We start from the raw sequence: 24,591 nt of genomic DNA, 5'->3' as shown, positions 1-24,591 counted from the left end.
TCAGCCCCGTATCACAGTAATGCACTATGCCACGTGGTTAACGTGAAAGTATTGATTAGGTTTAGGCAACAAAGGTACATCATGAATTGTGTTGAACCAATAACATAACAACGTAATGTAATCGGTACAACTAGCATGAATAGATAACAACATTACGTAACAAGCGTTTAGTAAATTATTTTTTGGGGGTTTCACTTGTGACACGAACAGCGGTCTCCTGGGTAAAAGTCCCGTCTTTGTTTGACCAATCCATCCAACCTGATGCTACGCCACTCGTTGTTTTACATCCATGGTTTGCAGAAACCTACAAGGGCAACATTGTTTCCTGGTGATTTAGTTGTTTCATTCGTACTGTGAGTTATCAACAGTGTCTTCTCGCAGCAGGAGGCTTAACCTTGTGCGGGCACACAATCTGAGTGAAAATGTAAACCTCTTTGACAAAATCTTTCTATTTTGTGATAAACTCGCCCCCCTGGAGAGGAGGTGAAAAGAGTATTTCTGCACAGACATCAATAATGTAGCACTTATGGGCCCCCCTGGACTGGAACGTGACCTTTTATGTTTGCTTTTTGTGCAATGGAGGTCAAGCGTCTTGGTCCAGTGTTATTTTATGGACATTTATGGTCCATTTCAATGAATAATCGTGGTCCAGAATGAAGAATGAGACAATATTTTACCTTTTTATCTGGTCTTTTTGATGCTAACCGCAACAGTGTGGTGACGTGATTCTCGATCAAGTGGAATTGGGGCTCAGTGGCCTAAAAGAAATCTGTATTCCAACCAAACAGAACAGCTCATTTAACTGATTACGACACCTTCCACCAGAATAAAAGTAATTCATTAGTGAAATCAGCCACTGTACCATTTTGGTGGAGTGAACCTCTTCAGCCATGGTGGAACATGGTGTTTGAGCATTTCTGTATCTTAATCCATGAAACTAGCTGATGGGCTTCAAGGCATATGAATAGTGAGAATATGTTATTACTTAAATAGAGCGTGTAGCATAGCGTGACAGAGATATATATATGGGGTATGTATGATTTAGAAATCAAGTAGAATGCTCTAAACGTTTGACCTGCAGCCACATAAACGAAGAAGTCTGAAAAGAGATATGCGTAGTGCTTGAAGTTGCTAAATTCGGCGGCCGCTACGTGCCTTTTAGTGCCCATTAGTATGCGTGAGTTTCACCCATTGGCTAGCTCACAGCGGTACTCTTCACTGCACTCGTACTTCCACCCTCCAGTTCCCACTGGGATAAAAAAAACGGTTAGTTCTGTCATCACTGTTGCCATTATCCGTGGTGTTTGAGCTGTTAGCGATGTGAGCCGTTAGCCGTCGCCATGTTGAGAGCCGCGTGGAGGCAATCCCTAAATCATAGCTATACCCTGAATTGTGGAATTTAGCACCTTCATGCCTCGACTTTGTAAACACAACGCTATGTTTTCTCTATAAGTTTGAACTCAATCCATAACTGGAGCAACCTGCTCCAGTTATGGATTCAAAGTACAGTTACTGATAAATGTATTCAGAAACTGATCTCATATATAAGATATACACTTTCAACTTCATTACAGTGTATTTATTGATTAGCATGTGATAAACAGCATATACATGCTAAATAGGAGGTTTAATTAAAGTATTACTCAAAAATCATGCCTATAGGTTCTTAAAAAGTAGATTCCCTCCCAAAAAGTAATTTTAAAGTTTGTATGAATGGGACCTACGACGTTCCATGTTGAACACGACACCCAGAAGCCAGCTTTCTATTACTGGAGCTTCAACAGTTTGCCTCTCTTTCTATTCATGACAAGAAGGGTTATGCTTTATTATTTCAGAGCACATCATTTCACAGATTTACTGTTCGCTGATGCAAATGGGAGCTTGTCGTTCAGTCCAGCCATTCAAATATGATGGTGTTTGTCATTTGGCTGCAGGCGGTTTGACTTGGCCGGCTCCGGCTCTCTAAGCTGTCACAGACCCACGTCCGACACCCAGAATAGCCCTCGTGCATTTCTTGCCCTCGGCCCAACCATACAACCCCCCCCCCCCCCCCCCCCCCCCCCCCCCCCCCCCCCCCCCCCCCCCCCCCCCCCCCCCCCCCCCCCCCCCCCCCCCCCCTCTCCCACCACCACCAGCAGAGTGCTGCTCCAGCTTTCGTTTCGGAGGCCCGAGACTGCATCCTCTGTCCTCCATTACTTCCCTTCTCTTCCTTCTCTCCCTCTCTTGTCGCCCCCTATCAGACACGTTCATCTCTGAGTGTTTTATTGCATTGTGTCCTTGTAGAGGAGGACCTTTGGGCCCGCTCCAGACATCCCAAAAAAATATAGCTCACTCCCCTCCTCCCCCACACCCTCTCTTCCTGCTCGCCTTGCTCTTGGCTCTGAAAATATGGAGCATGGCTGTCTGTTGTTTCAATTGCTCCCCCTGTCCTCTCCCTTACCTTTGACTGTCCTCTCCAGTTTTTCCTCTTCTGCTTTTGTCTTTTTCTCCTTCAGCTCTGGCATTCAGTATGTTTTTATGGAGACAGTGTTTCAAGGATGCATGACAAGTGAAAGCGACCAACTCCACTGCCCCTCCCCCCCCCCAAAGCCAGACCTCTCTGTTTCGATCAGTGACAGTCTCCTGACTCTCCGGAAAGTACATTTTATTCTCGGCCGTGTCCTCAGGATTCCGGGTTTCTCCGGGCTCTCCGATGCTCTGCTTCATTCCCCAAGTTCTTCCTGTGACCTTAAATAATAGTTATCGTGTGAATCAACGAACTTCATATCAGATGGGGAGGTAATTGAGATTTCATGTTTCATGATTTAAATCCGGAATCACGTAAAAGTAAGCAATAGCTACAACTAATGATTATTTTCATTATCGATTAATATACAGGTTGCATGATGAATATTAGTTGCAGCTCTCAAGTCGGCATCACTTTTCAATTTATTTACAAATAGAGCATCCAGGAAAGCGAAAGGAAATTCTATTTGGGACGCAAAATATATATCACATCTCTGGTGCATATTTTATCCAAAATATTTGATCAAGACGTGAATTAATTTAATATATAATCGGAAAAAATGGAAATCGCAGTCTTTGTCAACGTTATTATTATATAAGGTCAAATATGAGGCTACATCTGCACTGGTACGTTTTAATTTAAAAACGCGTACCTTCTGCTACGTTTCCGCCTCACATCCACACGACTTCGTCGTTTTCGAAAGCTGATTTTGAACATTTTGAAACCTGCTTTGTAAAATGTCTGTTACCACCTGCTGATCAGGTGAAACCACTGGCCATAACGTGTCTCCCACAAATTCATACCTTCATGCTCGTGCACAAGATTAAGAAAACAGGGGTTCCTCAAGTAATTATTTCTAATAGTGGCCAAGAATTTTTTTTTAAACGACATTTTTTTATTTACATCATTGATTTATCATTAAAGTCTGACTTTCTCAATTGTTTGAACTATAAAAGGATATAATAATAATAATAATAATAATAATAATAATAATAATAAATATTACACAAAATGCTTGTTTTGTCTTAAAGGAAGAGAAATCCAGCAAATCATATATTTGAGAAGCTCAAATGATTGAAGTTGTGCTTGATAAATTAGTTAAACGATGACTTTATAATTAACAAAACATAGCATGCCAATTGGAGGGTTGTGATCACTGCTCAACATGATCCAAATCAAATCATCAAGACATCCTCAGCCTCCGTGTGTGCTTCACTGTGTCATCCACCTTTGGGGTGAGAGGGATGTCCCTGCTGTAAGAGGAGAGCGACACAGTTGCAGCACAAAGCCTTTCTCTCCTGTTATGGGCGTGTTTGGACAAATCGGTTTTAAGGCCTGGAGTAACACTGCCGACGTGAGATCTCCTGCTCGTCCCTTCCTCCAGCCTGCATCAGCTGCCGAGGTCGATGTGTGTGTGTGTGTGTGTGTGTGTGTGTGTGTGCGCGCGGCTTTGTCAGGGAAGCGTGCAGATGGAGTAACAGACTGTGTGTCAGCAGACACAGTTAAACCTGTTGGGACTCTGTATTCCCTCCAGGGACACTTTCATTGCACCGATATACATCAGGAATGAATGGAAATGGTGAAAGTGTTTGTTGTTGTTGTTTTTCCGGAAAGCGGTCCCGTGTCATCATGCGTCGCATTTAGAGAGGGAGCCGGGGCTGTTGTATCCATGGCAACGACTAAGAGAGAGGGAGAGCAGCAAATGGGTCCGGGCAGCATTCGATATTTCGAGTCCTGGAGAATGTGAGAGATGCGCGGGATCAGGGAGGTGTCTTGTCACTGAGGGCACATTCGATCGCTCTCCTCCTCGCACGCTGTAACCTGACCGGCTGCCCGCTAGGTGAGCTCAACGGGAGATTTACTGTTCCCACGGTGACGGGAGGGGGGGGGGGGGTGCAGGTTGTGTAGGACCACCAGGCGACATCGAAGAAGGTGAGAGGGCCGAGGAGGGACAGCTGCAGTCCTGCCTTGGAATTCGGCTAATGTGCCTCCTTGCCCAGCTCCCCGTGGTTCCTCTTAGCAGCAGCAGTATTAATAGACCTGGCCGGGTCCTCGCTGTGAGCCCCTCATCATGAGCGCACGTCACCTTTCCATCTAGGGTTTGTGTGTCTGTGTGTGTGTGTGTGTGTGTGTGTTGTGTGTGTCTTGTTGTAACCCTGATGAGACACCCAGCGCCCGTGTCCCCAAACTGATAATTGTAGAGTCGTGTAATATTGTATCGACCACGTCTGTTGCCGTGACCTCCGGGGTCAAACACAGCTCTGTGTCCCCTGAGCTCCGAGTGATTTAGGGGTCGACTGCTCGGTCTGAAGGTTGAACCGAAAGCCGCTGACAGTAAATAATGGTGGACGACGAGGTGATAACCATCGACCACTGGTTTCTAACTGGTTGTTTTGAGGATAGCAGACTGTAATTATGATGTAGCAAATCCAGAGTGGAGCTCAATGAAGGGCTAATGATTATTTTATCATTATTATTATTATTATCAGTTGTCAGAATATAGTCCAAAATGTCACAATTTCCACAAAGTGATATCTGTAAACGACTTGTTTGGTCCAACCGGCCCAGAAAGACTTTTGTGTCTTATGTAAAGCTCTTTGAGTTGTTTGAAGTCGCTATGAAAATAAACTGAGGCATTATATCCATATCGGTTTCTGCACCTCCATGAGTTCAGTGTTCAAGTTCAGTGCCGCTGCAGGAAGTAGTGTGTGCTTTATATGTGTGTGTGTCCCCTCCTCTCAAAGACCTGCCATCAACGTTTGTGTTTTTATTAACCGCCGAAGATCTTTACCATTTTATATTTGGGACAACGCGTCAGTGTGCACTCGTAACATGAGCTGTCTCCTTTCAAAATAAACTTAGTGTCTGCTTGTTATATGCATGCAGTTGTTTTTCCAAAAATTTGCTTTACTTACACAACAATAATATTTTTTTTTTTTAAGTTTTGGCAACAATAGTACTTCGTTTGAGTAAAGGAAAGATTTTGCTTTGGGTTTAAATAAGTCTTTTTTTTCCTGTAAAATATGCTCTATTAATGACGCGGATGTCTCGTACAGACCCTGAAGGGGTCACGGTGGGTTCAAGCGTCTGTATTCGACGTGTTTGGAGTGACAACGGGCGACTTCTCTGGTGGCGGCGTTGGATAAAAAGTCCAAAGATTATAGATTTACAAACAGAAAGTCGTCATATTTGAGAAGCTTGAACCAGCAAATGTGTTGCGTTTCTTTCATTAACGTTTAATATATGTTACAATAATTGGTAATTAATTTTCAACCAATAATTTGTTTTAGCTTTAAATCAATGGACAGGCAGTCAGGAAATGAATGCGTCCTTCTAAAAGTGTCAATAGAGGGACAATGTCAGTGATTATATGTCACGTGTTTTTGTTTGTTTGGTTTGTTTGGGTATTCTATTGTGTGTATATATATATATTTTTTTTAATATATATATATATATATATATATACCATTTTTTATTTTGTATATATCTGTCATCCGTGTTCTTTATTTTGTGTGTTTAGTTTATTTAGTCTATTCCATTTGGTGTCTGTAAAGTGTTGGGCGCTACTATGACAACAAATGTCCCCTTGGGGATTAATAAAGTATATATCTATCTATCTATCTATCTATCTAAAAACACAGATTTACAGTGAGTGAGAACATCCTAAAATATTAAAACATTAAAACACAAGATAACAGTAAACTTATTCCTGCTCGCGAAGAACTCACAGAATCCACTCCACGCCAGCTGTTTTTATTAATTTCAACTTCACAACTTCAAGTGAATATTTGCTATTTAGTTAAATGAATGTTCATGTCAGGAATGAATCATCATTAACAGCAGCTCAAAGCCTGTCCTCCATTTGTATTATTCCTAAATCACCATGACTCCCATCTGTCGCCCGCTCCGATTGGACAGCAGAAATAAAACATGAGCGATTGTGAATTTATTCTCTTCTTCAAAGTCCAGGCGCATAAACGGCACACAATTCAATCGATCTTTCTCTCTCTGGCCCTCTCAAATAAAAAATAAAATAAAACCTGCTTCTAAAATTGCTTCCAATGTGATCGCACCCTTCGTGATTTGCTCAAGGACACTTCAGCAGGGAGGACGCTTCGCCAAAACCAGGGCTTGAATTTGGGTCCTCTGGATGAAGGACGGCACAAGGCCACCCGCCGCCGCCGGCGCAGCGTGATTGATCATAACAAGCGTGATTGTATATTGGTACATGTGTGAATGTAGTGGCTGTATCTCGTATTTGCTCTTTCTGGGTTGAGTGTCCAAACTGGGACTCGCTTTGGCCGACGTGTATTATTCAAACTAAATGTGGCACCGCTGCACTTACTCTCGTGCCTTTCGCCTTTAAACAACTTGCAATCACAGACGTGGCATCTGGCTCAAGTTTGGCCAGCGAGTGGCCAAGTGGAGAGTTTTTTGTGTGATTGCGTGACTCAATTTTTGTTTTGGTTTATGTAATATTGATGCCTGACTGGTCGTCATTTGGAAGGGGATTTCGAAACGTCCTTGTTTATAAAAGTTTTAGCTCTTGCTGGTCAAGCACGCTTTGATTTGCGTGCCTCGGTGGGTGAGAGGAAATAAAGCAGACGTGGAGAGAAAGGAGATGAGGATGAGCGGAGGACAGGATGTAAAATGGGTCCTTGTGGGTGTGGAATATTAAATCTGATGTGAGTTTGTTTTCAGATTGGCAAGAAATCATTGACAAATGTGTTTACTGGCTTTTTTTTCCCTGTGATTGTTGGGGAAAAGCAGTAATCAGGACTATAATGAGGGAGGCCCATAATCCCTGCGCTTGGTGACAGAAACCAGGCCTGCTTAATTAAGGCACTGATTTCCCACGAGGCACTGGGGCCTTTTTTTTCCTCCCCTCTTGTCCTCTTCCCGTCATTATTTTGGATTTTAAGTGGAGGCGTTGCCATGATCTGAAATGGTGTTTTTAAACTTGTTTTTTTGATGAGTTTCACTCGTCTTTCACGTCACGTTTTCTCGTCTATAATTCATTTCCTGGCCTCCGTACAGGTCGGTTTACTTCTCGCAAAGATGCACGTGAGGTTTTCCACGAAAAAGCTTTTCAAGAACGTAACTCCTCGTAATCCTGCCGCCATCGAGGCCTCCGTGCTGCAGTGAAGGGGAAAATAATGCGTGCTGTTTTAAAAACCATGCTCCAGTCCCTCCACGATGCTCCAGTCCCTCCACGCGGGCTCCAGCGGTGGTTAAATGCAGTCTGGCGTAAGGGTGCAAAGCAACTGAAAAAGCACTCAGCAGATTAGGGAGAGACGTGGAAGCAGGAGGAACACTTTCAAGAGAATTTTTGGAAAGGTTGCGTTTAGTTCAAACCAGAAAGCCCTGTGTCGGGGTCGGAGGCAGCAGTTTATACAGTTTTATACAGGAGGACCAGGCTGAGAGACAAAGGTCATAGTTAATTGCAGCACTTTTAGCTGCTGCTCCTTCTCTAGCCCGGAGTGCATAAGTCTCCCTACATTTTCTTGAAAATCCTCTCCAAAGAAGGCAGGCTTTGCGGAGTGAACGCCGAGCGGGTTTGAGGGCCAGTCTGCAGCGACAGAGGAGGGCCGATTGGATGTCGCATATCACTTTCTGTTTCCCCGCTCCACTAGCGCTTACACAGTATTATTTAGTGTTTGTGGAATGAGAGCCGGAGCGCAGACCAAAAACTGTAAATCTGCCGTCGAAGAAGAGGCATTGGAGATCGGGGAGGAGGCGGGCAGCTCGAGCACATTTCAGCCGCAGTGTCGTTATTGGCCGCAGAACTGAGGGAGAAAGAAACACTCTGGATCTGCCTCTCCATCTCTGTCTCTGTCTCTCTCTCTCTCTCTCTCTCCCTGCACCGTCTCCACTTTCATGTCTCACTCCCTCCCCAGTTTTCACCCCTTCTTTCCCCTCCTCCATCTGCTCCTGGACTCGGGGGAAGGCAGAGGGCCGCTGCCTGCAGGCGGGCCCAGTACAGCGGAGGTGTGAACCCTCTAATCGCCTGCCATTACCCAGTGGCCCTTCCCACACTAAGGGTGCTATGTCTAGCATGCTAGCATCAATAAATCATTATCACATTAAGTTTGACACATTAGTGCGATTCAATTTAACAAATGAGAACACTTGAAGACAAGATTGACATCCTTTTCTTTTTTTTTTTGCTTTGTTGTTTTTGTACTTTTCCTGCAGGCTGGATTTCTGTGGGATTTTTTTCCTAATATTGGATTCTTTCACATCACAAAAGGGAGATCCCTTTGTGGCCAAAAAAATATTGTGGTTTCAACCATATGACCGCTCATTGTGTTGTATATCATAATGTATCTATTTTTGAATGAATTTGACCCTTCAGAGTAATTGAGGAAGAGACAAAAAAGAGAAGTAATATTTAAAGGTTCTCAAAAATTGCTACACACAGCATCCATAAAGGAGCCGTTTGGGAAATACTCTATATTGACTTTCTTGTCGAGAGTCGGAAGAGACGATGGATGCCACTCTCGTGTCTCAGCGTTAAGTAGCTTAGCATGAAGACTATAGTCTGGCTCTGTCCATTTCCACCATGTACTGTAATGCCCGTGTCCATCATCTTGAGGAGAAATGCCCGATTTACCTAAAACAACAGATGAGAAAACACGTTTCCATACGACACAACTGCATTGTCTAGGACACTTCAGGGGAAACGTATTTGCTCCTGGATTATGTTTGTTTTAGACATTTCACAAATAGGTTTCCAATCAATGTCAGCGTAGGGAGGAGGTCTGGGTGATTGGGTAACACAGCTAACACAGACTTTCACCCAGGAGACCACTGGTTGTGTCATTGTTGAATATTTCAATGTTGGACCATAATTAAACAACGTAACATCTCTCTCAAAACATAATTGAGAATGCAGTTTAGTTTTTAGTAGACCGGGTTGCTCCTCCACAGTTCTTTACTCCAGAGCGTTCATGTGTCTTACACCTCTGAACCAAAGTCACAGCAGCTCAGGGACAAATGTAGAATACACACATCAGAGCACTGTAAGTCAAAAACAGTGCAAACATATACCTTTGAGTCAGTGTGTGTGTGTGTGTGTGTGTGTGCGCGTGTGTGCGTGTGTGTACACACGAGCACGACATCTGTGTCTTTTCTTCTTTTCTGTCAACACACCACAGTGAGACCATTCAAATGACGCCACCATCCACGGCACCGGCAGCAGGACAGTCCCTGTAAACACTGCCCTGTGATTTGTGTTTGTGTGCACAGCAGGTGTTTGATTGTATCACTATCACGCTATACACACACACGCACACACACACACGCACACACACACACTCACACACATACTGTTTCGTTGAGAGTGGCTTTTTGCAGCTTCCACAGCGGCTGATGCCAGATGTTTGGGATGGATGGATGAATTATTGATGATTGCCATAAACAAATGTAAATGCTGCTTAACGGTCCCCTCCCGTGTGGCAGTAATTGGTATGTGTGTGTGTGTGTGTGTGTGTGTGTGTGTGTGTTTCTGAGCGGTTATATTGTTGTGTAAAAGTGTTTCTATTTGTGTATGAATAGCATTTCCTTAATAGTTGCATTTGCGTTTGCGCGCGTGTGTTTGTGTGTGTGTGTGTGTGTGTGTGTGTTCGGGGTGTCATTTTTATCCGCTGGGAATCTGGACAAAAGATATGGATGTACTTCACAAATACAGACCATAGCATGCGAGTGAGGATGTGGTCGTGAAGAAGAATGCTCCTCTCGTCCTTATCTTTTCTCCCCTCCTGTTAACCGGTAACTACGACAGTACGACTGACCCGGGGCCAGCTGTAGCGTTACAGCTGACCCCGGGTCAGTCGTGAGGGGCCCATAATCACTTAGTGCCTCTCTGACGTTTGAGAGGCTCGACGGCTCGCATGCCTCGCAGTTATGCTCATGCTTGACAGATTGTGGCATTGGAAAACATAGAAAAAGATTATACCAATATATGTATATAATCATCTCATCTCTGTATATGACAAAAAAAGAAAGTAACAATTTGGCCATGTAATTAATTAAAATATATATATTTTTATTAACAGCTTTTCTCATTTTTGTAGAATAAGCATATCATCTTGTTACGGATTGTTACTTACTGATTTAGAAAAGATAACCACGATGGAGATGGGTTTGCTTTTTTTAAAGGCCATAATAGAATTAATAAGCATCAGAGGAAGTTCAACGTGATGAGTTGTTCTTTGATCTCATGTGTGTTTTCTCTGCACGAGCTTCATTCAACAATGTCGAAGTAGTTTTGATCTCTCCCCGCCCCCCATTCTTAACACATTTGAAATCAAACTGTGCGCCGTCAAAATAGAAACATAGAAATCTGCAGCTGCACTCGGTCACAACCTATTAAAATAACAGAAACACTATAATTTGCGCAGCAGCTCGGTTAGCTCGCCGTGTAACACGAGGACTGATAATTACAGGTGCTGGAGCTCAGTCTGGGTGAAGTGCAACAGCGGAGGATAAAATGTAGGTGACAAGTTAATTTATGTTGTCAAGCTCTAGAGAAATATCACACAAAGGTGCGATATGTGGGCGAGCTGACGCAAACATGCCCGTTGATTATCACAGGATTGTTGTTTTTTTGTATTGATTTCCATATAGTCCCTTGTCAAATTAGGGTTACACATTCAAACTGTGCGACAGATCAGATCTAATTGGGCTTTTAATGGTGTCAGATCTTTCAAATGTGTTGATTATTCTCTAAGATACTATATTAAGTTTGCCCAAAGATCCCAGAGCTCTGCGTGTCAACTGGTTTGTGCTATAATTTAGTCGACTTTAGTCAATCTTAGGGCTCGTCAATGGTAGAAATGATGTATAATAATAAGGGATAAGTCATAATGACAACCCCACAGATAATTAAACGAAAATTCAGCATCGATTCCATATGCAGAAGGCAGTTTCTGCTAAAAGCTTTGATAAACTCACCATTTGCTTGCTGCCTAGCAACAAACTGCAGACATACAAAGTTAGCAACTAGCTGGTGAACATCGCGGAGCATTTAGCAGCTAAAGAGCCGGATGACTTAAAACATAAGCAGTGCTGAAAGGAGACTATTACACGAACGCTACTCCAAATGATTGTTAATGTTGTATCCGCTGGATGTGTTACATGTGGAGATTGCTAACTTGTTAGCCATATTAACGGCCATATTAAGTATGCTATGTAGCATATGTAGCTCAACGAGAAAGAGAGAGAGAGCATATAGATTTTCAAGCGGCAAGATTGGGAATGAAGAGAGGGAGTGAAACTGTGAGCTGTGAATCGGAGAATTAAAACGTCATTTAAATCTAAAGCGCAATTAAAACACAACCACAACTCCGCTCAACCCTGCGGAATACATTTTTTCTTCAGAAAATAATGCATACACTACCTTAAGTATAGCACACAATAAGGTGATCATATCAATGTGGTTTTTATGGTTTGTTGTGCTGCCCTGCAGCGATAAAAAAATAAAATAATCCATTATTTATTATTAGGATGTGCAACAAAATGGTCGACCTTCGTCAGTTCTATTCAAATGAGCACACGGCAAACAAAAAGAGCTGTGCACAGAAAGGGGACGGGGCAGCTATTTTTCCCCTCCGGGTTAATTGGCCGTGTCGGTGAGTGCACGGCTGCTTTTTGCATGTGTGCATGGCGGTGCATTAATGGACAGGGCGACGTGTGGTGTCTCCGTGCCCGCATGTAGCCTATGCATGTCGGGTCTGAGAGCTGTACCCAACCACAGCCAGGCGGCGTGTGTGTGTGTGTGTGTGTTTGCCAGGTCCCACTCGTCCATTCGACTCCAGCGCTTCCTCCTCTCTCATTTCTGGTGGAAAAACACGAGGCGCCTTTCCAGCACTGCCCAGCAATCTGAGGAAAGCCCTGCCGGTGGGATATGAAGAGAGAGAAAGAGAGATGGATTGTTCTGTTGTCTGTAGTGTGCTAAAAGGATCTTATAGTAGCCCCCCCCCACCCTCGGCGAGCATGATTCACATGCACAACTACATGTACACCGGCCAGAGAAAGAGATTTAGCTATGCAAGAAAATACATTTGTTTTAATTTCTCTAGAGTTTATTGTATTTATCAGCGTGTGTGTGTGTGCTTTGAGTGGCACAAGCCACGCTATATGTCACGGTGCTCGAAGTACATCAGCGGGATGTCAGAAAACAAGCCGCTTTTTTGACTCGATGCGTGATACGCGAGCAGCTATCCATAATGAATGCTGCAGTGCCACTTATTTTATTAGCTGAACCCTTGCTTTCCAAATACTAAGTAACACGCGTAGAAATTGCATTTTTGCTGGGATGAAGAGGAAAAGCGTCCTCCCACGAGATGTCAGACACTTAATAAAGTATGTCATCCCTATTTCAGGGCTAGCTGCGCTGGCTGTCGCACCATTGTTGACTCGTCTGCTGCTTGCAGGGAATGCTTTCCGGGGCCTACGAGAGCGGAGGCAGCGAGCGTCGTGACTTCGTCTTGAGCATCGTCGCTTTGTTGTTGGTTTGCACGAGTCCAATTGAATTCAACGCGGCTATTCCTCGAGGAGTTCCCCGCTGGGATATGGCGAAGGCCACGGAGACATCTGGGTACCTACTGACCACTTAACTGCCTGCACTCGTTCAATAACTCCTTTAAAAAAAGATCAATTAGGGCGATCAGTGGCGAGAGCGCCGCCGGGGAGCCGTGGTGCCATATTGAGCTGTGAGATGATGTCACACGCAGTTCTTTCCCAGAGAAAGAGCCTCACCCCTCCAAACATTTGACTTCATTAAAGGGGTGTTCTCCTCAAACCGGAGCAGTAAACTCCGCGATAAGCTGCTCCTCTCTCACCTGCCTCGTCCGTGCCTCGAGAGGCCGGGGAGTCATTGAAAGTGTTCTGAAAACATCGAGCCATAAAAATCGATTTGGATAGCGACGCTTTCTTTCATTTATCGCCCGCTCACCTTTTTGCCCTTGCGAAATGTCCGTTTTACACATTTGTACAAACCTGATTGATTACACGCCGCTGTTTTCAGTTCACTGTGTTCTTTCATCCTCGCCGCCCAGCCGCGTGCTTTTCGCCCTCCGCTCCGACTTGTGTCGGACGGGCGTGATAAATGCGGTCGTCATGACGCACCGTGGCAGCCGGTGAGCTCACTGGACGCCGCGAGTGAGTCAAAGTCCGGGCGGTGACGGACAGCGAGCCGACCTTTCACCTCCTAACCTTTTCTTCCATGCTGATTATTAATCCTACTTACGGTGCACTTCCTGTGTCCCTCCATCGAAAAATTAACCTTTCTCTTCTTCTCTGTCCCCCCCCCCCCCCCTCCCCTTCGGTCCTTCTCTGTCCCCCTCTCCTTTCACAACCCCTTCCTGTTTTCCCACCTCTTCCCTCTTATTCCTCCTGCAGCAAACTCATTCACGTGAAAATTATTGACGATGAGGAGTATGAGAAAAACAAGAACTTCTTCCTGGAGCTGGCCGAGCCTCGCATGGTAGACATGAGTCTGCAGAAAGGTGCAGTACTGAACCTGTTTCTTCCTCTCTTCCTCTGTCTCTCGCTCTCACACGTTGTCAGTGTCTTTTCTCTCGCTGCCAGTAGCCTCCGTCTCTCCCCAGGCCTCTTTGTCCACTTCTTTTACCTGAACTTTCACTCTGCTGTAACCCCCCACCCCCCTCTCTACTTCCACACACACCACTGTGCACCCAAAGACTCTCTATCTCCCCGCCACGCTTTCGCATTACAGCTAAAGCGCAAACCCTAAAAAACCCGCTCCATCACCATCGTAATGACATGTCTCCCCAGATGACGTCGTCATCTACATAAAAAGAGGACAGGGAGAGTCTAGGAGCTGCGAATCATTTACCATCTCCACGGAGCAAGTATAGCCATTATTATATAAAGACACGTTTTTACCTAAATGCAGAGTCTAGTAGCTATTTTTAAGTATGCGCCGGCTTGGGTGAAAAATACAAGCACATTGCTGTTGGTGAAATGAGATTATTGATTTACTTTTTCGCTGTAAGACTGTGTGTAGCTCACAGGACTGTTTGAATGTAATAGTTTGTTTGAAAGTCTAACTTTTCCAAAGGAGCTCTTTTCCTGATGGCATCTCGTGCGGCTCCTATTGAGGTCATGTGTTGTTCAGATTGTTTTCCACTGCACACCGAAGCTTGTCTTGAGGCGTCTTTTTCTCTCTCGCATCGAGGTGAATACAGAAACAAAAGTAGGACGCGGAGGTATTCAAATCAGAGTAAGTTTTCATCATAAGTTTTTGTTTGTTTCCTCGTCGCCGTTAATGTCTGCCTGAAAGAAGCCGACGGGCTTTTTTTCGCGCACCGTTATCTAATGCGGTATTATCTAACCACGCTCAAGGCCAGGGGACGGGAGAGGCTCACAAGCTGGTGCGGAGGGTTGCAGGATGGTTATTGGGTCTGGTAAACGCTGTCTGAGTCGCGACGGCTCCCTGTGTTCTCAGAGCAGGAGTCGTGATGAAGAGGAGTTTACTGTGCAGGTGTTTATGAGTGACAGCTGCATCACTCCAAAAGCCCCTTTGCTGCTTCTCGTTTTTCTTCTTTTTCTTTCTGCTTCGGTACACACACACACACACACAAACACACATACACACACGAAAGCTCTTTTTGGCTGTTTGTAATATCAATAAACTCGGATGTTAAACTTAGAACATTAGTTGCTCATTTCTCAGAAGAGGAGCCAAACTAAATGTGTATAATGTGACATTGAACGTCAACGAGTGCAAATATATTCACAGACAAATGCACAAATACATTTACAGCGTTTAAAACTAGTGATTGAGACCATTAACTTAATTAATCAAGTTAGGAGTAGGGCCATTTTCCCATAAACTTCGATACAATCAGACTTCTTTTTGCAATCAGAGGAGACGCCCCCTGCTGGCTGCGAGGGAGAATGCACATTTAAGGCTCTTCCAAATTGGCTTCACTTTTCAGACCCGGTGATTGCTGCCTTGACAAACTAAGCTACATAAGCCGTCTGCTATCTGGAGCCTCATATTTAACATTCAGATATGAAAATGTAAGTGTGTTCTCAATTCTTTCCAGGAGGAGATTTTCCTGCCCTTGTGAGAACATACATCCAGTGGTTACCGGTTGATTAGGCCTGCAGTCTGTCCCAAAGTAACCCCAGAAAATCCTCCAGAAATATATTTCAGTCCACATTTAACAAGTGAAACAGTCACTCACAAAAAAAAAAAAGAACCATACAATGCAAACGCACATGCCATTCTTCATTCCTCGCAGCCGTCCCGGGGTTTCTGCAGCGGGATGGTTGAGTTCAGTGCACCGAACACGAGTCGGGGATTGTTACAGACAGGATAGGTGTGGAGAGGAAGCGGAGGAAGAGAGGGGAGTCTGCTCCAGCGGAGGGAGAGATGAAGATAGGTAACGACGGCTGGAGCCAAGGATGACACATGCCACTGGCCAGGTTTAGTCTGAAGAGATCCAAAACAAAGCTTCTTTGTTGGGGTCATACACTGACGGGGAAAAGAAAGTGAAACCTTGTGTGTGAGCGTGTGTGTGCGTGTGTGTGTGTGTGTGTGTGTGTGCGTGGGTCTGTGAGATGAGAGCATCCTGGGATTCCTGCATGTGTAGACAAGGAGATACATACGAAACACCAGATTTCAAACTGCATCCATGTTTTTTTCTTTCTGTCGCCATGGATACGTAACACAGTGAAACACCTTTGCACCCGTTTCCTTGCCGTCGTACATTCGTGCATATTTATAGCACCAGCTGATCCAAAATGTAGTATAAGTATAGAAAGATGACAACAGAATGAAAGTGCAGATGGTGTTGACGATGAGTAATACTCTTTTTTCCTTCTCCTTTTTTTAAATTTTTTTTTTTATTAATGCAGGGAGGTAATGAATGTTTGATCAAGGGTAATAAATGTTTGATCCATATATGATGAGGAGGTAATGAAAAAGCTTTTCTGCATTATTTCCCAAGCAGGGTCATCTTTTATGAATGTGCTCGTGCTGATGAGAAAGTTGAGCCGGTGTTTAGCAGAGGGGTTAAATATATTCTCCCGTCGCCACAGTGGGTGCTGCTGCATCGCAGTGATGTGAACGATATGATAATTGCTCCCTTTTCATATATAATGTGGCGATTATATTGTTGTTCATAACCGCTGATGTGGGGCTGATTGGGTTTGTTTTTCTCCTTATTAAAGCCGGGGTGGAGGAGCAGAATTGATGAATATTCTATGAGACTCTTTGTTTTATTTTGGCTTTTTCTTTTCACATCCAACAGCCTCGCTTCCATTTTTTTTCTTTTTTTCTCCCGGTGCCATCAACAGGCACCGTGTCACAGATTATGTCTCTATCGTAGACGACCGAAATAGAAGCACCAAAAATCATTCTCAGATCTCATTTTTTAACTCTCTGATGTTGTGTTATGTATTACGAGCAGTTACATCACTCATTGCAACTTTTACAGATGTGTTCATACAGTGGGATCATACAGAGTCCTGATGCCTGCAGGTCTGACTTTGGACGGCGTGTGAGTAATGAAAGCAATCACGCCGACAGTCACCCTGGTCTGTCAGTCTGGAGTTGTTTACTGCCGGCTGCAGCTTTGCCCTTCTCTAACATACTGAAGTGGTCAATACCATTAGCACCTCTGGTGAGGTGGCAACTCAACTGCTGCATTACGCGACGCTGCAGAGTCACAATGCACTTGGCATGACAGGACTTTGTTTCGGGAGGCATGTTGATGTCCGAGCCAGATGTGTTTTAGTCAAGCGGTGAGAACATTTCTCTTATTCTTTTGGTTCATTTTTAGGCGGGTTGCCGACACTTCCCCTCTCACTTGACATCATAAAGTCGGCTAAACGGAGACTCCTTTTTCCACCAAAATTAACACAATTAACACTTTTTTTAGGTTAAAAAAAAGAAAGAAGAAAAAACGTAAATACATACACATATAATCGATAGACTCCTCCCTCATTGTCAGTAGATGACGATGCCTTTCTGTTTTCTTTCCTCTGGTGGGGTCACGTTCATGACATGAACATGTGAATGTTTGTCATTTCCGCTCAGTGCTGAATGACCCGGTACTGATTTCCGTTGTTTGTTATGAGTAAGGGATATATTAAGTAGAATAAGATGCAGTAAATAAATGATGAGTCTTCTTCCACGAGGCTGAATATCCTCATGGCAACGTCTGAAGTACGCACACACGTGTGTGTCAAGAATGGACAGAATGAGAAAAAAAAAGAGGAGAGAGAGAGGACCGAGTGTCTAAAGAAATCAGTAGATCAGCGGAAGTGTTGGCGAGGCTCTGAAGTTGCGGGACCTTCGGATGTGCTACAAAGCAGATGTTGGCCGCGTCATCGCTGCCGTGCGGTGGTGCGTCGTTCACGTCGTGTGTGTTTCTTCCATGAAACTGAAGTGAGAATTTCTGGAAGTGTTTTTTAAAAATTTTTATTACCACGTGCCGTGTGCCCACATGTTTCAGTGTGTTCGTGCATACGTGGGTGGCTGTAGGATTAATGCCCCCACCCCCCCCCCAGTAATCCATCCCCCATCCTGCCATTCCAAATCACGCCCGGCGTGGGGAAATGTGCCACCCGTCAGCCTCCACGCTCAGAGTGAGCTCTCGTGGCATCTAAGGACACTTCACATGCTGTTGTTTGAGCTTGGCTGGGTCCTCCTCGCAATCTCACACACACACGCACACACACATCTATTACCTCTAAATGAGCTGTGAGTCATATTGTGGAGGAACGGTGAGCCAAAATAACTCTGAACTCCAGTACAGATGAAGTTTGCATGGATCACTTGGACGTGATTGAAAACAAACTCTAAAGGCCTTTTTGCACAGCGGGGGTGGCTTATATTATATCGCACGTCAATATATATGTTTTTCAAATCGTACATTTTTGTCGTGTATACTTTCAGGAGACGCAAATAAATAATTAATAAATGCGTCCGCCTGGCACTTTTTATGAAAGTCTGTGGATAACACAAGCCTAAGAGAGTAGATACCTCTTCTGAATCTTTAAGCTTTCACTTGTCTTGAGAAACGCGGTTGCTAACAAGTGGCGAAATTAGCCTTTACAGACCCGCGTTGTGTATTCTCGCGCTCATGTGACCGCGGTGTAGTTTGTTTACAGCCTAATATTCTAGTGATTGCATTCACGCTGCAAAAAAAACTTATTTTCTGCAACGATCCAAAACCCAGATCCACTCCTGAATCTTACCTTTCACAATAAAAGCCCTGACACATGATATTCACATGGCGAGTATTTCACCATTTTGAGTTGTTTATTCGTTACGCTCCCGGTGTGTAAAGGCCTTTTTTTTTTTAGCACAATCCTCATATAGAAATAGGAATAGGTACTGGAACAGGTCTGGAGCATTGTAAATCAGTGTAGAACTAAATTACTTTGCAGGATATCCGATTTAAATCATTCAGAAACACAGTTAGACAACAAATACAAATACGACAACTTCCAAACTTCTTCATATCTAGACACCTCTCCGTACTCTCAAATCCTCTGAGCGCCATCATTGGGGAACCTTCAGCTGCTGAGTCTTGCATTGATAAAGATCTCATCATAAAATAACACGTTATTATTATTAGAAGTATTGTTGGTATGAAGTCGTAACATCTCGGAGGAGAAGTGGTGATGTTAGCAGCTCTTCAGCAGGCATAATATATATATTATTCATCTGGCGATATGACTCACAGCTCATAAGCATACGTAACCTTTGACTGTGGGTTTCTTTAAATAGCGGTTGAAATTAAATTACACTGAATGTCTGCACTGCATCTCGGTGTGAGTTCATGAAGCGTCTCTTCTTGTTTCTTATGTTGCATGAGGAAGTGTGTCTTCATGTGGAGCAGGAGGGCTTGGCATGTAACGCCATTGTTAAATATTGAGTATATTTTAAAGAAGCGGCATCCCTCTGAGGTTTAGTTTACAATCCCAGCCACGTGAAACCTAAAGTATCCACTTGAAGGTTTTTTTTCACGTGAGCCTCCACACGCTCCTCTTTTAGCTCTTTAGCTTATGAATAAAGTCGTCCTTCTCCATCGCGGTGGAACCATGAGAGTTCATTACATTCGCTTCCACCGAGGTCACGCGCTGCATTTATCTCCATGACTCAGTGAGTTTCTGGCACCTGCCTTTTGTGTTGCTTTAAAAGTCAAGCTTATCATCCCTTTTTGTTAGCAGCCAACCCGGATTTGACCTCAAATGAATCTCTTCCTTTCAGCGTTGCGTCTCCGTGTTTAAGGGAAAGCGTTATTCGGCTTCCTCAGAACAGTGGAACGCAGAGCTTTAGAGGCGACGTGGCACCGGCACCGCGAGGAACGAAAGGCGGCACCAGCCACTGTTTAAGTGTACGAGTCCCGCGGTTGGAAATAAAGCTTTAGTGCTTCATCGTAATACCTCAAATGTGAGATAAAGGTGTTCAGATGGTGAGTTGCTCGATCCCCCGGCTCCTCCTGTCGGCACAACACGCTTCAACTCAAAGAGTCCTAAATGTGGACAATATGAAAAGGTCAAATGTTATACACCTCTATACGATAACGGCGGTCAGTTTTTTTTTAAATGTATAGATTAAGTCAAACCATAAATCTCCTGCAAATCCAATATGACTGCCGTATTGCTGATTGGTTTTGGCCACAATGATGATTAGAACTGCAAGAAATAGTGAATAAATATATTACCTGATGAACTAAAAAACTAATTAGAGCCCATTTTGATAATTAATTATAGATTTATTTTCAGCAAAAATAATAATAATTCTCTGATTACTTCTCCAGTCCAAGTCGTGATGGGCATTTTGTATTTATTTCTTTTATAATTTTTTTTTTTTTTTTTACATTTTATGGAAAATAGCCCCTTTAACCACTCTGGAAATGATGCCTCGGGATACACATCTGAACAGTATATATCATCATATTGTCTACAGCAATACGTCTCTTTGTTGATTTAACTCTGTCATCTGGCAACAAAACTCCGTGACCATCAGTGAATTGAAGATGTGTAGTCAGATGTACCCCTGGTGTAATCTTTTACCTCATTAAGATTCTTTCCATCCAGATCAGATTACAATCTACCGGCTCCGTGGGGTCGAACACACTCTCTCACCTCTGGGGAGCTCACGTCTGTTCAAAAGGATCGGGTGCTCAATCCCGGGCCTGGAGGAACTCTAAATGGCTGGTTTTTTAACCAATTAGCTGCCTAATTGGGCCGAGATAAAGACCTTATTTTCTTATCGCCCAGTGGATGTGCCAGTAGGTCATCGTGAAGTCGCCGATGGTTTTGGCGATCTCACTGTAACCCAAAAAGGAGGTAGCGTGTACGGTGTGTGAAGTGAACACTGGAAAGCATTTAGTGGATGCTACCGTTTGTCACCAACTACAATTTTTATTTGTTTCAAGCAAAAAAAAAAAAATTCTAGTTGTTATCAGATCACTTCAGAGTTTATGAACGTAAATTGACTCGAAGTATTGAGTTGAATCAATGTACAACTGATACAATTACATTTCTAAAAGAACTCGCGCAGCCATTTGCAGACTTCCCAGCATGCATTGTTTAAGTGTAAAAAAAAAAAAAAAGTCTTTATTTTAGTCTGAAGATAAAAAAACAGACATGATGGAAACTTGCTGATTAATACATAATACATATAGGTTAAAAAGAGGCATGGTTGTGTCTATTAATAACAATGACAACAACCATGATGACTCTTAGTGTTTAGTTTATATTTGTACAACTCATGGTACAACCTTTAATTAAATACTCAACTTTATTTCCGTTAACTTACAACTTTTGAGCAAGTTTAGTTTTTTTCAAATGCTCCGAAAATGAAAAAAAGGTCAAAGTCGCAGCACCGTAATAAATACCGACTCATTTCTGTTCGTTATGATGACGATTTTATCGCTTGATTTTGCCACTTTTGAATGCTACTTTCATTGTAGAAGATTTAGCAAAACTCATCATTTAGAAATAAAAAAATAAAAACTGGTTTCTCTAATGCTCTCTGCTTTCAGCTTCAAAAGGGCATACATGTAGAGGCAGTAAAGGACAACACAACAGACGGAATTAGTTTGTTCAGCATCATTTTGTCCTCAGTCAGCTCGTCTGGAGGGCAGAGCGGGCGGTCTGGAGGACAATGTCTACTTTAGCGTTTACAGAAACTCTATCCCTCATTCGTTGTGTTTTTATATTCTGACTGAGACCTCCACTGCAGCAGCCGTACTGTATCAGGGAGGAGGAGGGGGGGGGGGGGGGGATTACACTGCCCTTTGCTTGACTGTACAGTGGAACCTTCCCACAACAACACCAGCATCTGTTACCCCGAGTCCCCCCTGGGAAAGGTGTGCAGCGTGAGTATTTTTACCATTTCAACATGTGCCGAGAAGGAGCCACTTCGATCTCCTTGAGGACGGATAGGAAGTGATGATATGAACAATTCTTTGGAATAAATGTAATTTTTAGCCCATCGAACGACACATTTTTACGTGGGTTTGAATTGAATTAAATTCGGCGTGGGCCTCTCGTATGCATTGTTATACATACCTAAACTAATGACACACCAGAGCCAGTAATCTGCTAATACCTGCCGCTTTAACCGTCTCCTGGTGCGCGTATCCATCGCATTTCCAGAGGCTCGCCGAGCTTTGCCCTCGTTTGAGCAACTGAAGCGGCGGGAGCGCTGAAAGCTCCCTGAGTGAGCGATGGGCAGCGGCTGTCCTCGCCGCCTGTTGGCGGAGGATTCAGGGACGTGACCCCGGAGACCTCGCTCTGGTTTTTGTAAACACAAGCTCCGTTTAGGGAGAGCAGAAGCCTTCGGATGGCGACAGTGGATCGACTTTGAAAACTTCACAAGATATCTGGAAAGTGAAGCAGTATCTTAAGCTGCAGCCTCAAGCGTCCATGTTCATCTTCCCCTCTCATGACACAGATGTAACGCTTTGAGACATGGCCGTCATGTTTTCACTTTAATATGGACCAAATAGATATGAAACCAATCAAGGCCAGATTGTTTTTAATGCTGAAAACATGCTTTCTTGCCGACTGGTAGAAAATAAATCAGGTTATCTCAGTTTTGTTGAGTTCCTGAACAGAAATATTTACAGTAAGTAGGAAAAAAGAAAGACAGTCAAAAAGTCTTTGTTGCATCGCTCCTCCTCTTTGCTCTCTAAATGCCCCCTTTTCTGCTGAAAGTTAGACGAGAGGATCGATAACTTTGAGTTGGTATCCCCGACTTCCGATCTTAATGTGTCCGGGTGCATCTGCTAGGGAAAACATGGACGCCTGCGTCAACTATCTGGGCTTCACGAGCATCTACACCACAGCGCCATTAGCTAAGATAATACAAAATATGACTTTTAAGATATTTTTATGACGTTTTAATTTGAGGTATTTTAAGCAAGCTGCCAGGCGGGTAAATGAACGCCTCACCATTGTCTCTTTGTCTGTGTGTTTGTCTTTTGATCGTTAACTTCCTTCATATCGTGTCAGATTTGACTTCACATATGAATTAACACGAGCGGCGCTTTAATTTATTGCTTATGAACCGCACGTGACATACGAACACGTCTCTGGCGTGACTGAAGCCTGGAGTTTGTTGCTTTTTCTGCATGCGAAATATTTGCACACACAGCATCGATCACAAAAAAAAGAAAAACACAACTCACTTGGGTGCAGCGCGTAAACAGACTTCAAATTGAGTCAATTAGCATTAGTGGAAATACAATTCAGTGCTTTGAGTGTTGAGAATTCCTCAACTACCTTGACATTTGAGATCAAGCTGTGAATATTTCTGATTATCTTGTCCTTAATTGCCGTTGATCTGTGTTGCACACCTGCCTCATGAACTTGTGTCAGTCCTGGGGGGGGGGGTTGGCAGATTGCTCCCAGTCAGAAATCTGTTAAATCCCTTCTCAGTTGTCAGTAAAGTGTCCAGGTTTGTTCTCGGCTTATTTTAAAAGTGCACGGGGCCCTCTTTGAATACAGATGACACAATTAATACTGAAATCTGAGAGGGATTACCTTAATATGTCAAGAGACTTCCCGGATATTAGAGTGGTGTGACACTGATACTATTCCCTGTGCAAGAAATGGATTCTAGTAAAGATTATTGTGTAATCGTGACATACGCCCCGAGGACGGCGTGTCACAGGTGACCTGCAGGATTCAGACAGTGAGCCTGAGGTGTGGGTGCAGGTTTGTTTGTGTATGTAAATCGAATGGAGGAACATGTGTAAAAGTCTGCAGACAAACACGTCTTGACTTCCACTGTGTGCTTCTCTTTTCCCTCTTTTATCTTTCCCATTCCAGTCAAAGCCGACATATTGCACTGGGTTTTGGAATCGGTGGTAAGGGATATAGGCAGATGGGTGTTCACCTTTCCCGCCGGCTCCGCCAGCCACGGCACAAATGTCACGACTCAGAGGGCCTTCGGTTGCCTCAGTACCACGGAGAAATCACACTGGCACGGATGAATAGATTTAATTCAAATGGGAGCCCGGCGCTATTCATGCATTCGCAGAACCCCGACTTCATTAAAGCTCCACTTCTTCCTGGGGTCACGAAGAGGAATGTCAGAGGCAGGTTTGGGTGTGACATGATAATGAAGGTTATTGCACTTTCAACATTACTGGACTTCCTTTGATTGAAGAAAGGGAGAAAAGAAAAAAAAGCCATTTAAAAGTTGGGAAGTTAAGTTATTAAAGTTGTAATCCTTCAGATTTCCGGTTGATTTGGCGAAACATGTGTGGCGATCTGTGACACTGGCATGTCTTTACAGGGCAGCCAAACAAACGCCATCCATTTGAATAAAGGTGTCAGTCAATAATTGGCCCTTCTCCATCAACTGTGTCCTGCTATCGAGTTGGTTAGCTCGCTGAGGATTTTGGAGGAGAGCAGCTCACAGCTCACTGTGGCTGCTCTCGCTCTCGTTCCAATATTCAAAACTGATTTGCTCACGAGAAATGCTGAAAATTAGCTTTTCTGTTGTTTTGCGGATGCATTCGCGACCAACGATTGCAGTTGGCGCTAACCGCGGTCTTCTGTAGCTCCTTCACAATAAAGGT

General features: G+C 43.8%; 1 protein-coding gene across 10 annotated transcripts in view; it reads left to right on the top strand.

Annotated features, from left to right (window-relative positions):
- slc8a3 (solute carrier family 8 member 3) overlaps positions 1-24,591 on the top strand; it is an 85,350-nt gene that overhangs the window by 40,950 nt on the left and 19,809 nt on the right. For 6 of the 10 annotated variants that reach the window (XM_034525350.1, XM_034525349.1, XM_034525352.1 and 3 more), the window contains exon 2: positions 13,910-14,016. In XM_034525350.1, the coding sequence (XP_034381241.1) occupies positions 13,910-14,016 (107 nt within the window). Of the gene's footprint in view, positions 1-13,909; positions 14,022-14,920; positions 14,947-15,002; positions 15,009-24,591 lie in introns of all 10 variants that reach the window. The other 4 variants (XM_034525359.1, XM_034525356.1, XM_034525358.1 and 1 more) reach the window with 3 other exon arrangements.

Source organism: Cyclopterus lumpus, chromosome 22 (assembly GCF_009769545.1).
Source record: "Cyclopterus lumpus isolate fCycLum1 chromosome 22, fCycLum1.pri, whole genome shotgun sequence".
In the NCBI taxonomy this organism is placed as follows: domain Eukaryota; kingdom Metazoa; phylum Chordata; class Actinopteri; order Perciformes; family Cyclopteridae; genus Cyclopterus; species Cyclopterus lumpus.
The sequence above is the reverse complement of the archived record's forward strand: the minus strand, read 5'-3'. Positions and strand labels throughout refer to the sequence as shown.